The following is a 14,917-nucleotide window of genomic DNA, read 5'->3' as shown; positions in this document are numbered from 1 at the left end:
ACGTTTAAACCAATATTTGCTTTAGCAGAGCTATTTTATGCCACATGTAGCTTCCTCACAACGAGGCTCGTACATTATAAGCGACTGAAGGTCAAGTGCACACTCACCACCAACTACAACGTTTGCCGTGGCCTTGTGCTGTCCGGCACCGTTCTCGGCCACACAGGTGTACGAACCCTGGTCACGTTGGGCAATGCTGTCCAAAACAAGCTCACTCACGCCGTCTCCCATTTCTGAAGCATACGTCTCTGCAAAATAAAGTAGGCATACTACAGCGTAAAATACCTTCTATCACCAATTGTCCGAACGATAAATGTGGAGTATTCTTTTTTCGCACGGTATACCAACCATTATCCGAGTCATCTGCCGCGCAAAAGATAAAACTAAGATTTAGTGCTGCAGTGCTTAGGAAGCTATTCGTGGATAATTTCAGCCAATAAGCTACCCAGGGGAGAGCACGCAAAACATGCCATCAAGGTCCATGTAGCAGACGACATTCACTCTCACGCGTGCGGTGGCGGTTCTGGCAGATGGATTCGTCGTCAACAAAGAAAAAAAAATGCATTGCGAAGCAGTTTTTCTGTTTATCGATATGCATGTCGGCGAGGCGGAAAGATGGGATGGTATTTTTTCACAAGTTCCCGTTTTCTGAGGGAACGGCGTAAATAACCAGCCTCCGCATCGGCTAAGTTACTCCGACGATGGTTGTTCTTGGCACTTCAGGAATAAGCAATACATTGCTGTGCTGAAAATTTGTTGCACTCTTCGAACGGCATCAAGATATTTTATAGATAACACAGCTGGAATGAATCGGAATTTATTGATGGAAACTTCCCTATGCGGCTCAAGCTATGAGAGACGCCGTAGCGGAGGGCTCCGGATAATCTCGGCCAGCTGGAGTTCTAATATCTCAGAGTACACGGGTATCTAGCGTTTCGCCTCCACCGAAATGCAACCGCTGCAACTGGGATCGAACATGCGCCTGCCGGGTCAGCAGTCAAGCACCGGTCGTAGGAACTGCGTCACAGCAGCGGACAAAATCAAAATTTTTGTAGTGCTCATGTCAGCGTGCTTGTTGCGTGGCGTCAATGCCTCGTACGCGCACTGGGAATGGCTTCAAGTCAAGAGCTATTTGCTCCATTAGGACGAGCAGCAGGTCTTTGCCTTGCTGTTGATGTGTTCTGTGCTCGATTTACTCGACCTGTGGGCACGCGTACCTGGTATAACCTGGCCGATGTCTCATCGTGGGGTTCAAGGAGCCATGAAAGGGCCAATTTACACCTACCTATACGGATGCACTGCGGTTGCAGCAGGTGAAAGGAGAATTTGCGGGCACCACAATTCCGTTCACATATGCGGATCAGCTGACGCACGCACACACAGACAAATCAATAAGGCACTCCACAATAAGGTTCTGCGCAGTTTCTTGCCATCATTTTTTAACAGTCAGTAGCCATTGTTTCACTCTGCCTCTTTTTGTAACTGCGCCGAATATACAACACGAAACCTTGTTATTGTTCTCAGTGTACCATCACCGCCTTACCGTTTGTATTTTAACGCATACACAAGGACGCGAGGAAGTAGTCGGCAGATTAAGCCGCTGCAAAATATTGATGTGTGGCCGTGATGCTCTAGGCAGTTGGCATTTTATAAACGATACCCACTGGCAACTGACAACTGCTTTAGCCCACCTACCTACAAAACACTGCCGAAAAGTTTGTCTGCCGTGCTGATTGACACGGCCGGTGTCAGCGCAGCAGCACTTACCTAGCAGTTGATGTGAACGGACGGCAGATACATGTTTAGACTTCGTTAAAAAGCCAGCAGTGCAGGAACATTGGCCATCGGAGATCACAGGCTCAGTCGAAACACCTCACAGCAGCACTGGTATTTCTTGTGGATCCGAATTGTCACCATAAGTTTACACAAAAAGTGCAACAACATTTTTTTACCGTCGACCTTGCCCTTCGGGACAACCAAAATGAGGTACTCGGCTGTGTTGGGAAACGGGTGTCTCAGCTTGCGACTGCTTCTGCGCAGAGCTGATAGACGGAGCGATCAAGGCGACGGTGAGTTAAGGCAAATTTATATACATATATACAGAGGCTTTACATATTCGGCGCTGGGGCCGACAGCTTATTGGGCTCGCACAGCGGTGCGACGACGACCCGCGATTTCTTCGTTCGCTGTCTCGCTGTCTCCCTCTCTCTCCGCGCAGCTTGGTTCTTTTGTAGCCCTGGGCGATCGCTTGCATCAGCCAGGAGCGCGAAGCCTCCAATCAGGAACCGCCGTTGGTCGCTGGCTCGAACCGGATCCGCGGGGAGGAGGGCTTGCCGCACGTTGCGGGAGAGATTTCCGTCGGTTGCGTCAGGCGCAGCGCCGGAGTTGCCGGGGATTGCGTAAGACTCCCGCTTCGTTGCATCAGCGGGTGTCGACGCTGGTTGCGTCAGACGTTTTACCAGCTTGAATTCCTTGTCGAAGCAAGGAAGTTTGGGTTGGGAGCCCTGGCATAACAGCACCCCCGCCGCCAGACAATGCGCCGGAAAGACGAGCTGCTTCCACGTGGCTCGGATGCCGGGCGCGCTCGTTCGCCAGGTCCATCCAGGTTCACCTCCAGGGCCATGGGGACATTTGGCTCCACGCTTCGTTCCGTGAACAGATCCCAGTCGCCAGGCCGGATCCCGGCTCCAGTGGCTTGTCGCCAAGATGTGTCGACTTGCTTTGCTCGTCTCTTCTGACGATCTTTCGTATCAGCACTTGTTGATCGTTCTGCAACTTGTCAAGAACGGTCCGACAACAGACAACACACGACACAAGCAAGTGCCCTCGGTCACCCGACAGAACACCAGACATAAATAGAATAATATATTCCTAGCTACCTTTATGTCGAAATTTTGTTCCCTCTATATCAAGAGGCACATGTGAGACACCAAAACTCTTAAAAGCAGAACTCAAAATATTACACGTGTAACAAACGCAATGAAACAGAATTCAAAATAATCTTGGCCCCTTGAGATCACTCAGGACGGAAGCGCTCAGCTGAGGCCGCAATGAGGACAAAATTTTGCCCCAATTTGCCAGCGAAAAACCGAAAGGATAGCCGAAGACGGCACTGATTAGAACGCGCGACTCAGTGCGTCTGCGTTCGCGTTTAGCTTTCCTTTCTTGTAACGAACGTTCAAGTTGTGCTGTTGGAGTATCATGCTCCACCTTAATAACCGGCCGCTTTTGGACGACATGTTATTCAACCAGGTTAGAGGACAGTGGTCCGTACCACAAACTTGGAACCGGAGACGTAACAGGCCAGCTTTTGAACGGCCCACACGAGGCAGGCACATTCCTTTTCAGAGGTACTATATGCCTCTTCCCTGCAGCTCAGTTTTCGGCTTAAATACAAAACTGGTCTTTCGTGACCAGTGTCATCTTCCTGGCACAATATAGCTCCCATTCCGCGATCACTCGCGTCGCACTGAATGATAAAGCCCTTGGAAAAGTCAGGCGCCATGAGAACGGGTTTTTCGCTTAAGGCTTGTTTAAGCTTGCAAAACGCATTCTCTTTCTCCGGGTCCCATGTCACTTTAACTGGCTCCGACTTTCGAAGTGCGTCAGTTAGAGGGCTGGCAATGGTAGAGTAGTTTTGCACATAATGCTGATAGTATCCCGCTAGTCCTAAGAAAGCCCTTATCTCAGACTTGGTGATTGGTCGTGGATAGTTCACGACGGCGGCTACCTTGATCTCTGAAGGTCGACGCCGGCCACGCCCCACAACGTGTCCCAGGTAAGACACCTCGCCGCATCCTAGGTGACATTTAGCAGGTTTCGCTGTAAGACCCGCTTCTTTCAACTTGTTCAGCACGACTCGTAAATGTTCGACATGTTCTTCCCAGGTGTTCGAGAAGATGGCGACATCGTCGAGATACGGCAGTGCGAACTCGGACAGGCCATTAAGAACGCGGTCCATTAGACCCGAAAAGCAATAAGGCGCATTTTTCAGTCCAAAACTCAGCATAAGGGGACGATACGTTCCGAATGGAGAAACGAACGCGGCGCAGCGGCTAGCACGCGCGGTAAGAGGGACCTGCCAATAACCTCGCACGAGGTCTAGCGTGGAAATGTAGTTTGACTTTGACACTGTTTCCACCCTTTCCTCTAGATTTGGTATCGGATAGGTCTGGTCTCGAGTTATGGCGTTAAGGCGCCGATAATCGATGCATGGCCTAGGATCCTTTCCCGGCACTTGAACCAAGATTAGAGGAGATGTATAGTCACTCTCACCCGGTACTATGACTCCCAACTCAAGCATTCTATCGATTTCCTCCTTCATGCTCTGCTTCTGCACAGGGGAACATCGATATGGCTTACTACGGAATGGTTCCTCACATGAGCTCGATGTCGTGCTTAATAACCGTCGTTTTTCCGGGACGGCTGTAAAACACGTCTTTAAACTCAGAAACACTCTTTCTCAAGTCCTCCTTCTGGACTTGACTTAACCTTGGCTCCAGGTTCAACTGTTCCAACATCACCTCAGAACCCCTTTCGCTTACATCGCTAGAAGTCAGAATTTCTGCTCCTTCCTCCTCTGAAGCATTCTTTTTCTTTACTCTCACTTTTACGCGTTCCGTTTTTATCGAGATGTCTTCACGCTGCTCTCGAATGAGCGTCGCTCGATCAACCCTCGACAGCTCACACCAACTTTCAGCTACAGGCTTGAGCGTATTGCCCGCCTCGCCCAACGGCGTCACTTCGGTTTCTCCGCCGACGGAGACGACGCTACCCGCTTCAGCTGCCGGCGGCTCGAGTAACCCACCCCGAGAGTTTTCTGTCCGAGGCTCGCTCGACTCGCTGCCAAGGTCACGCAGCTCGGCCGCTTTTGCCGGTGGTGGCGTACTACATGGAACGAGATCAAGTTCCTGTGAAAGCTTCCGCGCTTGCGATCGCGTGAGGGCCATGTACGCAACGCTGGGAAAGAACGATTTACCCTGCTCTTTGAGAAGCTGCTCCGAGTTGTTCGAAAAAAGATAAGGAAAACAATCTGGGAGAGCAGCAGACACAGCCGCTTCGGTGTGAAGCTTACCGAAAGAGCCTTCAATGATCACCGTAGCGATCGGTAAGCAAGTGCTCTGCTCCTCGGCGACCTGCCTGATCCATGCGCATTCTCCTGTCAAGTCGTTCGGAGACACTAATGAAGGATGGACAACGTCCATAGTTGCCGCTGAGTCTCGAAGTGCTCGACACGTTTTCCCATTGACGCTAATCTCCTGAATATACGGTTCTAACAACCGCATGTTCTTTTCTGATTCACGGATCGTTGCGAAAGCAACCTTTTGTTTACAATTTACCGCGATGTGCCCTTCTTTTTTGCAATTGTAACAGATTAGCGGCTTCCGTGACTCAAACGCCCGTGTAGTATCAGTGCGCTGTTTGGGAAGCTCACTCGACTTGTGCGCTTCCGTCTGCCCTTCTCTCACAGCCTCCTTCGTAAAAGACGGGTCTTTTCTGAAATTACGGTGCGGAGCAGGTTTCCGGTCATCAGGTTTTTTTGAAAAGCCCTCTTTTCTTTCTGCTTTTTCAACACGCACGGCCCTACTGTGCAAGTTTCTACGAGTGTAGTACTCTTCAGCTAACTCTGTTGCCTTGCTTAGCTGTACTTCTCCAAGCTTATCCTGCAGCCAAAGCTTGACATCATCCTCGATACAGCGGTAGAATTGCTCCAATGCTATGCACTCTACCACTTTATCGCGATCGTCATAGACATCTTCGCCCTTGAGCTTGAGCCATTCAATTAAATCGGCTTTAAGACGAAACGCGAAGTCAACGTGTGACTCATTCCCCCTTTTTGCATACCGGAACCTTTGCCGGAAAGCCTCGGGTGACAATTTATATCTTCTCAACAGAGCCTCCTTAACCTCGTCATAGCTCTCAAACGCCTCCCTCGACAAGCACGTTATCACGTCGGATACTTCTCCGGGAAGTAGAGCTAACAGGTTCTGTGCCCAAAGAGACCGCTCGATGCCATTCCTATCGCAGACGTGTTCGAACTTCACGAGATACTTCGCCATGTCCTCGCCCACTGCGAACGGTGGCAGTTGGTCCCGAATTCTATGTCCACTAGCCTGAACCGTCGCAGAAGCTACGCTAGGCGCTTGCGAACACTGACGGAGCGCCAATTCTATTCTTTTCATCTCGAGGCGCTCTTCGCGTTCCTCGCGCTCGCGGCGTTCTCGCCTTTCCGCCTCTTCACGCTCACGAAGTTCTCATCTTTCGGCCTCCTCGCGGCGTTCTTTGATATCCGCCCAGGCCTCATCGACTTCCTCAGCCGTTACTCCCTCCTTCTGCATGATCTCAAGGATCGCTTGCTTTCGCTTCGCACGGCCCAGAGTAAGGCCGAGTTCTTCACAAATTTCGATGAGTTCCTTCACTTTAAGGTTCTCCATCGTTCACACTAGCCTCTTGCTATTTGCCCTCGTTAGAATCTACTTGCCGTATCCCCTATAAGTCTACTAGAAAGACACGCAAGCAATTCTCAACCTGCCGTGTTTACGCCCTCCGCATTAACTTTGGTTTCAAAGCGCTCCGACTTGGCTCGAAACAATCAAAGCTCACTCCAATGCTTCACACAACCTTCTCTAAACTACGATAACCTGTGCTAGAGAAGTCTGGTGAACTGAAGGGAAAACATCAGGCACTCACCGCATCGAGGTAGCTGACGCCGGCCGATCCCGCAGCTGCCATCCACTGTTGGGAAACGGGTGTCTCAGCTTGCGACTGCTTCTGCGCAGAGCTGATAGACGGAGCGATCAAGGCGACGGTGAGTTAAGGCAAATTTATATACATATATACAGAGGCTTTACATATTCGGCGCTGGGGCCGACAGCTTATTGGGCTCGCACAGCGGTGCGACGACGACCCGCGATTTCTTCGTTCGCTGTCTCGCTGTCTCCCTCTCTCTCCGCGCAGCTTGGTTCTTTTGTAGCCCTGGGCGATCGCTTGCATCAGCCAGGAGCGTGAAGCCGGTGAAGCCTCCAATCAGGAACCGCCGTTGGTCGCTGGCTCGAACCGGATCCGCGGGGAGGAGGGCTTGCCGCACGTTGCGGGAGAGATTTCCGTCGGTTGCGTCAGGCGCAGCGCCGGAGTTGCCGGGGATTGCGTAAGACTCCCGCTTCGTTGCATCAGCGGGTGTCGACGCTGGTTGCGTCAGACGTTTTACCAGCTTGAATTCCTTGTCGAAGCAAGGAAGTTTGGGTTGGGAGCCCTGGCATAACAGCTGCAAGGAAACTCACCTTCGACAAAACACCGCGTTTTGATATCGCACTCTAGAAAACACAGGATTTCTAACAACAACAATCCGCACATGGGTCATCTTGTATGCGCCATTTTTCCAGTGTTGCCTAACTTTGCAGCGCCTTGTTGCTTTCCTTTTAAGTGCGAATAGCTTCTTAGTTGCCATGAGAATTAGGCATCGGTGCTCGCAGTTCGCATCTTCCCTTCACTGAGGTTGTGCCGACCGTATTAAACGCCCTCGTGAATGCTGTCACAGATGGACAAAAGAAAGACCTCAGGGAAATGAAGATATTGCATTTGCAATCGATGATTACCTCCGATTATCTTTGTTTAGGTGAAAAGTTAAAATAATGTCGGAAATAAAATTGCCGTTGTCAAGTAAAGGCTACCGGCATAAGCACAATAATAACTGAAATTTACAGTGCAGACCCTAAAGAGATATCCTCTGCTCTATGTCGTATAGCACATGCCGTCCAACGTATATTGAGTCGCAAAGAAATGGTAATTGAGCAAGGCGCTCCTTAGCTTTATGCATGGCGAACTAAGTTCTGCAACTACATAAGCAAAAAAAAAAACCGTATATCGCAGGTGATTATTGGATGGTATCTGGGCAGACAGTTACTGCTGAAGATTGCAATGCATACTCCCCACAATGTTTTCCGGTGCTTGTTGTCCGACGAAAAAAAAAGGAGCGCGATGCTCCTAACGTAAATTTTTATTATTTTCCGAAAATTATTATTATGCTGCATGATTTAAAAACGAAAGCATCATGTGGTCCTGATAATATGCCAGGTGTATATCTTTGGCGCTTTGTCAAGACTCTTCAGAAACACGTGGTTATTATGCGTCGCCTCTTTTTGTTATTGACGAACATGCCATATGACTGGAAAGCAGTCCGAGCTGTACCGCTATTCATGAAAGCTGAAAGTTTATTGTTACAATATTGCTGCCCAGTCTATATCATCCTGCTGTCAACAATCCACAAATGAAAATAATTTCTGGAATAACCATCTGACCATTATGCTCTTCGAGAATGATTTTCCATTATGACTGATTTGATTTCAAAAGTTTATTTGCGGCTTTTATAAATACATTAAAAGTCGAATCTACCGTAAAATGCTGTGCAAGCGCCCCCACCAGAGCAACCATCCCCCTCCCTTAACCGTAGGGGGAGGCGCTTGCTCGGCATTTTACGGTACGTAATATTTTTAGACTTCATTAAAGCTTTTGATACACATTACGATTAACTTATAACAGTCAAGTAATCAAACTTCCAGAAATATTTAATTTCTGCATCTCAACTTATCGAAGAATACAAACCATCCGTTTATGTGGATGAACCAAACTTGTGTTGTCTTTCAGTAGCTTCTTCCATTAAACAGGGAACTATACTCAGTCCTGTGGTTTCTCTAAATCATTTAAACAATAATGTTAATGCGATTAATTCACCAGAGCAGATTCTTCTGATTGCTGATGTTTTGTTTAGAGAATTTTAGTACAGTAATGAATGGTGTTCCAGTAAAGCTAATTTGGGAATGGTATGAGCAGTGGGAATGTTTCTCGACGCAAACATGTCTCTGTAACAATAAGGGAAAGAGCGGCACTCTTAGTATCTAGGTACATTCCAAGTGGGATCATCACCCTAACTGAAAGTATTCATCTCTAAATATTTAAGAACAAGAATAACCAGGACTAATCATGCAGCACTGTCACAAATCTCGCGTACACAACAAATGATTTCTTGTCGCACGTCGCATGAAATGTCACACACTTCGTGAAGGCCCGCCGTCCTAGGATGGCGTCTCTGTACACTCACGGTGTTCCACCTCGCGCCTAAGCCAGCGAAGAACGACAAAACCTGAAAACGGTACAGTTTGTAGTTTTTTCGTTCGACGGTCGACCCGAGCGGACTGAATGTGTGGCGATGTCGAGGAAGACTGATGTAATCAAGTGCAGCCACTGATATTGCTTTAGGCAACAAAAAAGCATTTGAATAATGAAGAAAATAAGAAATAAAAAATGCGCAATAAAAACAACACAAGAAAATCTATAGTACGCGAATGATCATGAGTGGAAATAAAAGGGTAAGATACAAAAATATTTATGCGTTACAATAATATTACATGACTTCTTATCCGCACCATATAGGGATTAGATGAGCTAAGTATGATGAGCTCTTGTGAGGCGAAGCACACACTCATCTAGTCTGCAGTAACACCAATAAATTGAAAAGAAATAAAAAGCTCCCTCCGGACCAGTCAATTAGTTCGTGCGCGTAGAGGAACTGACACGGTGTCGCTGGAAGTTCACAATTACTTTAGTAGACGACTACGTGTTGAATGTCTAGATGGCTGCGTTCGCTACTAGGGTCACTATGTCCGTCATACACTCATGCCCTCCTACACCAATGTTGGTACTTTCCAAGTTAAGGAGGTAACCAAGAGAGTACCCAGATACAGGCAGGCAAGGCAAGGCAAGGCAAGGCAAGGTAGGCAGGCAGGCAGGCAGCGATCGATCGACGATCGATCGATCGCTCGAATCGATAGATAGATGATATAGATAGATAGATAGATAGATAGATAGATAGATAGATAGATAGATAGATAGATAGATAGATAGATAGATAGATAGATAGATAGATAGATAGATAGATAGATAGATAGATAGATAGATAGATAGATAGATAGATAGATAGATAGATAGATAGATAGATAGATAGATAGATAGATAGATAGATAGATAGTAGATAGATAGATAGATAGATAGATAGATAGATAGATAGATAGATAGATAGATAGATAGATAGATAGATAGATAGATAGATAGATATCGATAGATATAGATAGATAGATAGATAGATAGATAGATAGATAGATAGATAGATAGATAGATAGATAGATAGATAGATAGATAGATAGATAGATAGATAGATAGATAGATAGATAGATAGATAGATAGATAATAGATAGATAGATAGATAGATAGATAGATAGATAGATAGATAGATAGATAGATAGATAGATAGATAGATAGATAGATAGATAGATAGATAGAGATAGATATAGATAGATAGCATAGATAGATAGATAGATAGATAGATAGATAGATAGATAGATAGATAGATAGATAGATAGATAGATAGATAGATATAGATAGATAGATAGATAGATAGATAGATAGATAGATAGATAGATAGATAGATAGATAGATAGATAGATAGATAGATAGATAGATAGATAGATAGATAGATAGATAGATAGATAGATAGATAGATGATAGATAGATAGATAGATAGATAGATAGATAGATAGATAGATAGATAGATAGATAGATAGATAGATAGATAGATAGATAGATAGAGATAGATAGATAGATAGATAGATAGATAGATAGATAGATAGATAGATAGATAGATAGATAGATAGATAGATAGATAGATAGATAGATAGATAGATAGATAGATAGATAGATAGATAGATAGATAGATAGATAGATAGATAGATAGATAGATATAGATAGATAGATAGATAGATAGATAGATAGATAGATAGATAGATAGATAGATAGATGATAGATAGATAGATAGATAGATAGATAGATAGATAGATAGATAGATAGATAGATAGATAGATAGATATAGTAGATAGATAGATAGATAGATAGATAGATAGATAGATAGATAATAGATAGATGATAGATAGATAGATAGATAGATAATAGATAGATAGATAGATAGTAGATAGATAGATAGATAGATAATAGATAGATAGATAGATAGATAGATAGATAGATAGATAGATATAGATAGATAGATAGATAGATAGATAGATAGATAGATAGATAGATAGATAGATAGATAGATAGATAGATAGATAGATAGATAGATAGATAGATAGATAGATAGATAGATAGATAGATAGATAGATAGATAGATAGATAGATAGATAGATAGATAGATAGATAGATAGATAGATAGATAGATAGATAGATAGATAGAAACAGTCAAAGTGCCTTTAGGTCGCTAAGAAATGCTTTTCACTTAAAAGAGGCAGACACAGGCACAGACATTGCGCTACTTCCAACAGTATATTTCCGCAATCCCGATCGTACTTATATACATTACAAGAAACAAAACTGAGCCCATCCGGTGCGAAATAACAAAACATTACAAGGCAACATAAACTGTTTGAAGTAACGCTATGTATGTGCGTGTGTGCATCTTTCTCTGTCTCTGTGCCGGCATTCATAAAAACGTCTTACGCCAAAAATTTTCGTACAAGCATATTTCAGCCAATCATGACATGGATCATAGCATCAGCGAAGCTGGCTCACCAATGGAAAAACGCATCTACGAAAAAGAACTTTAGTGAATTCCGCCCCAGGTTCTTGTGCGCTGTTTCCGTTCTTAAAGGTGAACTACCTGGACTACCAAGATTCCCAGATTTCTACTTTGGTGTTTATACAAACATTTACTGTGGATCTTGAAGTATCTCTGAACGGCCCTGCATGGTACGTGCGGTATCGGCCATAACTGCGCTAGAAGTTGTAACCATCGCAGTTCCTTTGTATCACTAGAACTTCATTCTTCAAGGGTCACCATGCACCGAGCCTGAGCTTTCGCACAGGTTGAACATCTTCGATGAAGCCGAAAAGAAAGGGACACTTGCCTTCCGGCATAGGCTTTTCATTGTGCATCCATGTAATGCGGGGTGTGGGCGAGCCACTGGCTTGGCAGCCGAGCCTGAGTGCCGCACCCGCACTCAGCTCTTGGTCCCGAGGCAGCGTGCTAATGCTTGGCGGCACGAGGACCTCTAGGGAGGCCAGTCGTTGCTTCACACCAGCTGCGTTCTCCGCCGTACACAGGTAGCTGCCGCTATCCTCCGGCTGCAAGAATCATTGCGAGCGTTACTAGGAACGCACAAGTTTTCTGGAAGCAAAAAGCTGCATTATGAGGCCCATATTATTCATTCATTATTAAAATTCATATTAACTTTTATTCAGTATATTCTTTACAGATAATTGCGGAAAGAAAATGCAAGGATAAGACCAAAAAAGCTGCTATGTTAGCAGCTTGACAAGGCTCCTACCCCTTTTCCCTTGACATCGAGATCCGTAGAGCACAAATATTAAACCTTTGCACACTGATGTGCAAAACTGAGAAAATCAGAAAAAAAAACCTCATTACATCAAAGTTATAGGCTTACATAAAAAGAGCAAAGAAAAACAAAACAAGAAACAAATAAAATAAAAAGGCAACATACGGTAAATCTACATACAATGCACACGTTGCTGGGCGGGTAACAAAATACTACAAAAATTGATTATAAAAAGTATATAACAAAGTTTACAAAGAACCTAAGCACGGGAGAGGAACAACCGAGCAATTGGCATGTCAAATGTTACATGTATGGCACCTAGGATAAAGATTAACTAATAACAATGTACACTCTAAGCCAAAAATGGAAAAAAATAGAGTAACTGCGGGTTTTACTACTCCTAAAGACCAACTGTTACTCCCCAAAAAGACCAACTGGAACAAGATGGCCGACATGTCTCAAGATGGGGGAGTAACCGTTTAATGTTAGGTTGGAAGGGAGCAACAGAAGGACGACCGGCAACAGTTGCTCTCGGCGCGCCACCGTTGCTCTCCTGCAGGACGCACCCTGTATCGGTCGATGCATGGGCCACATTTTCTTGCAGGCTGGCGTAAGGAAACTACTTTTTGTAAACTGAACAGAGAGATACGCACGCTAATAGTGACATTTAGCTTGTACGTATACTTTTTAACGTTAACGTGTTGCCGGAACACATGTTTTAGAAAAGTTTTAGCTCCCCGTACGCAAACGTTTACGTAAGTACGTAGAAGAATACCTTTACGTTTGAATAAACCATGAAATGGTGATGACAACGGCATTTAAATTATATTTAATTTAGATAAGATTGTTTCACCGCTGAGGCAAAATCACCAGGGTTTCAGGTATACGCAAAGGGGTGTAGAATACCGGGTTATCCCACGATGGTGTCGCCATCTTGTGACGCTGCGTGCAACCATAGTCATGGACACGTCTGTTTTCACCTGGTGTTCTTGAGGGAAAAATTATTGAAAAGGTAACACATTCGTAATTATGCCGCGGCAAGGCATTTACACCAGACGCAGAACGCACGATGTTTCTGAAATAACAATTTTTTGCTTGCCTGGTTCATCTTGTTCCCGCTAGATGGCGTCACCTATACAGCCTGTCGGGGTATTTATGTCAAGGCTTCTCACGTTTTTATGGCTTCAGCATTCTATTTCTAGGTCACTTAGTGACTTTAACCGCTGAAACAAGGTGATCGATATTGGCGCTCGCACTTCGGCTTATTTTTACTCGGTGACTCGAGCCTCGGCAAAGCGGGTACCGCGATTAGCCGTGATTAGACTCCGTGTATACTTCACGGCAAACAAGCGGTTGAGAGAAGTACACAGTTGATACTTTACATATGCGGTTTTATGCTGAACGGCAGTTTCTAGTACAAAGCAGCAAAAGCCCCGACTGCAGGGTTGCAGCAGAGATCACGAAACGCACACTTATATCGCGATGCGCAGAAAGAGTGACAGCGAGCTTACGCCGCTGCCTCCCCCCCCCCTCATCTCTACCTTGTCACTGGCTGATTTTGGCGGGAGGGCAGCTATCGCAATCGGGTCCGGTAGTTTCACTGTGTTTAATCTCAGAGCAAATGGACGTTATCAGCTCGGGCGGTGTTGTCTTTTCAAAGGGGAGGCGACTCTTCCACAAAAATAATAATAATATTATCATTAATATTGATATTAATAATAATTATTATAATAAAGAAGAAGAAAGCACACCTCCGGGCAAAAAAGAAAAAAAAAGAAAGTACTGGCCTTTTAGCTAGCGCAAAAGGAAGCACTGGCAAAGCCTGTGTTTTCGCGAGAGACTCATTACCTTGACGTTTTCAGATGTTTACATTGTTACTTTCTATTCTCTTTCGAAGATCACCACTGGTTCTGCACGCCTATGCTAATTTCACTAACGTGTTAGAACGCGCAACGACCCGTCGGTAACTACTTAACCCCGTTTTCTTTCAGACGGCGCCGTAGCGTGTTTTGGCGTAGTGGTTAGCGTATGCGCACGGTGGTTATGTGGTCGCGAGTTCGAATCCTGTGTGTTTGTTGCAGATTTTCTGAAATTTATTTCTGAATGTGATCTCTGTATATCCTTTGTACATCCAAACAAATATCTGTATAAACCTCAATATGCTCTATAAGTCAATCAAAAACTAATTTTTTTTGGCCCATGAAGAAACTAAGGAGTAACGGGAAGGAGCATCCGTTGCTCCCTTGAGGAGCATCAGGAAGGAGTAACAGTTGGTCCTCAAGGAGCAACGGGGGAATTAACCGTTCATCCTCTGAAGGGGCAACTGAAAGGAGAGCAACGGTTCGTCCCCTTGCCGTTGCTCCTTTTAGGAGAGTAATGGGAGTGGCAATGCACTTGCTCCCTCAAAGGAGGAACCCTATGCCCCTGTTGCTCTCTTTTGGCTTAGAGTGTAGGATGACATATATTACGCACATGAGCACTAATGTACGTGGTTTCTTTTTATACGTAGTATTTCAGCAGGACAAGTAGAACTAAACTGC

At 45.1% G+C, this 14,917-nt stretch overlaps 1 protein-coding gene across 1 annotated transcript in view; it reads right to left on the bottom strand.

The window, feature by feature from the left end:
• LOC119396279 (hemicentin-1) overlaps positions 1-12,161 on the bottom strand; it is a 77,043-nt gene extending 64,882 nt beyond the window's left edge. Inside the window, exons 1-2 of the mRNA XM_049414665.1 lie at positions 11,949-12,161; positions 108-248 (exon numbers count right to left, since the gene is read on the bottom strand). Of these exons, the coding sequence (XP_049270622.1) occupies positions 108-248; positions 11,949-11,976 (169 nt within the window). The 5' untranslated portion in view covers positions 11,977-12,161. The remainder of the gene's footprint in view (positions 1-107; positions 249-11,948) is intronic.
• Between the last annotated feature and the right edge of the window lie 2,756 nt (positions 12,162-14,917).

Source organism: Rhipicephalus sanguineus, chromosome 1, assembly GCF_013339695.2.
Source record: "Rhipicephalus sanguineus isolate Rsan-2018 chromosome 1, BIME_Rsan_1.4, whole genome shotgun sequence".
Lineage (NCBI taxonomy): Eukaryota > Metazoa > Arthropoda > Arachnida > Ixodida > Ixodidae > Rhipicephalus > Rhipicephalus sanguineus.
This window is presented reverse-complemented; position numbering and strand designations above follow the sequence as displayed.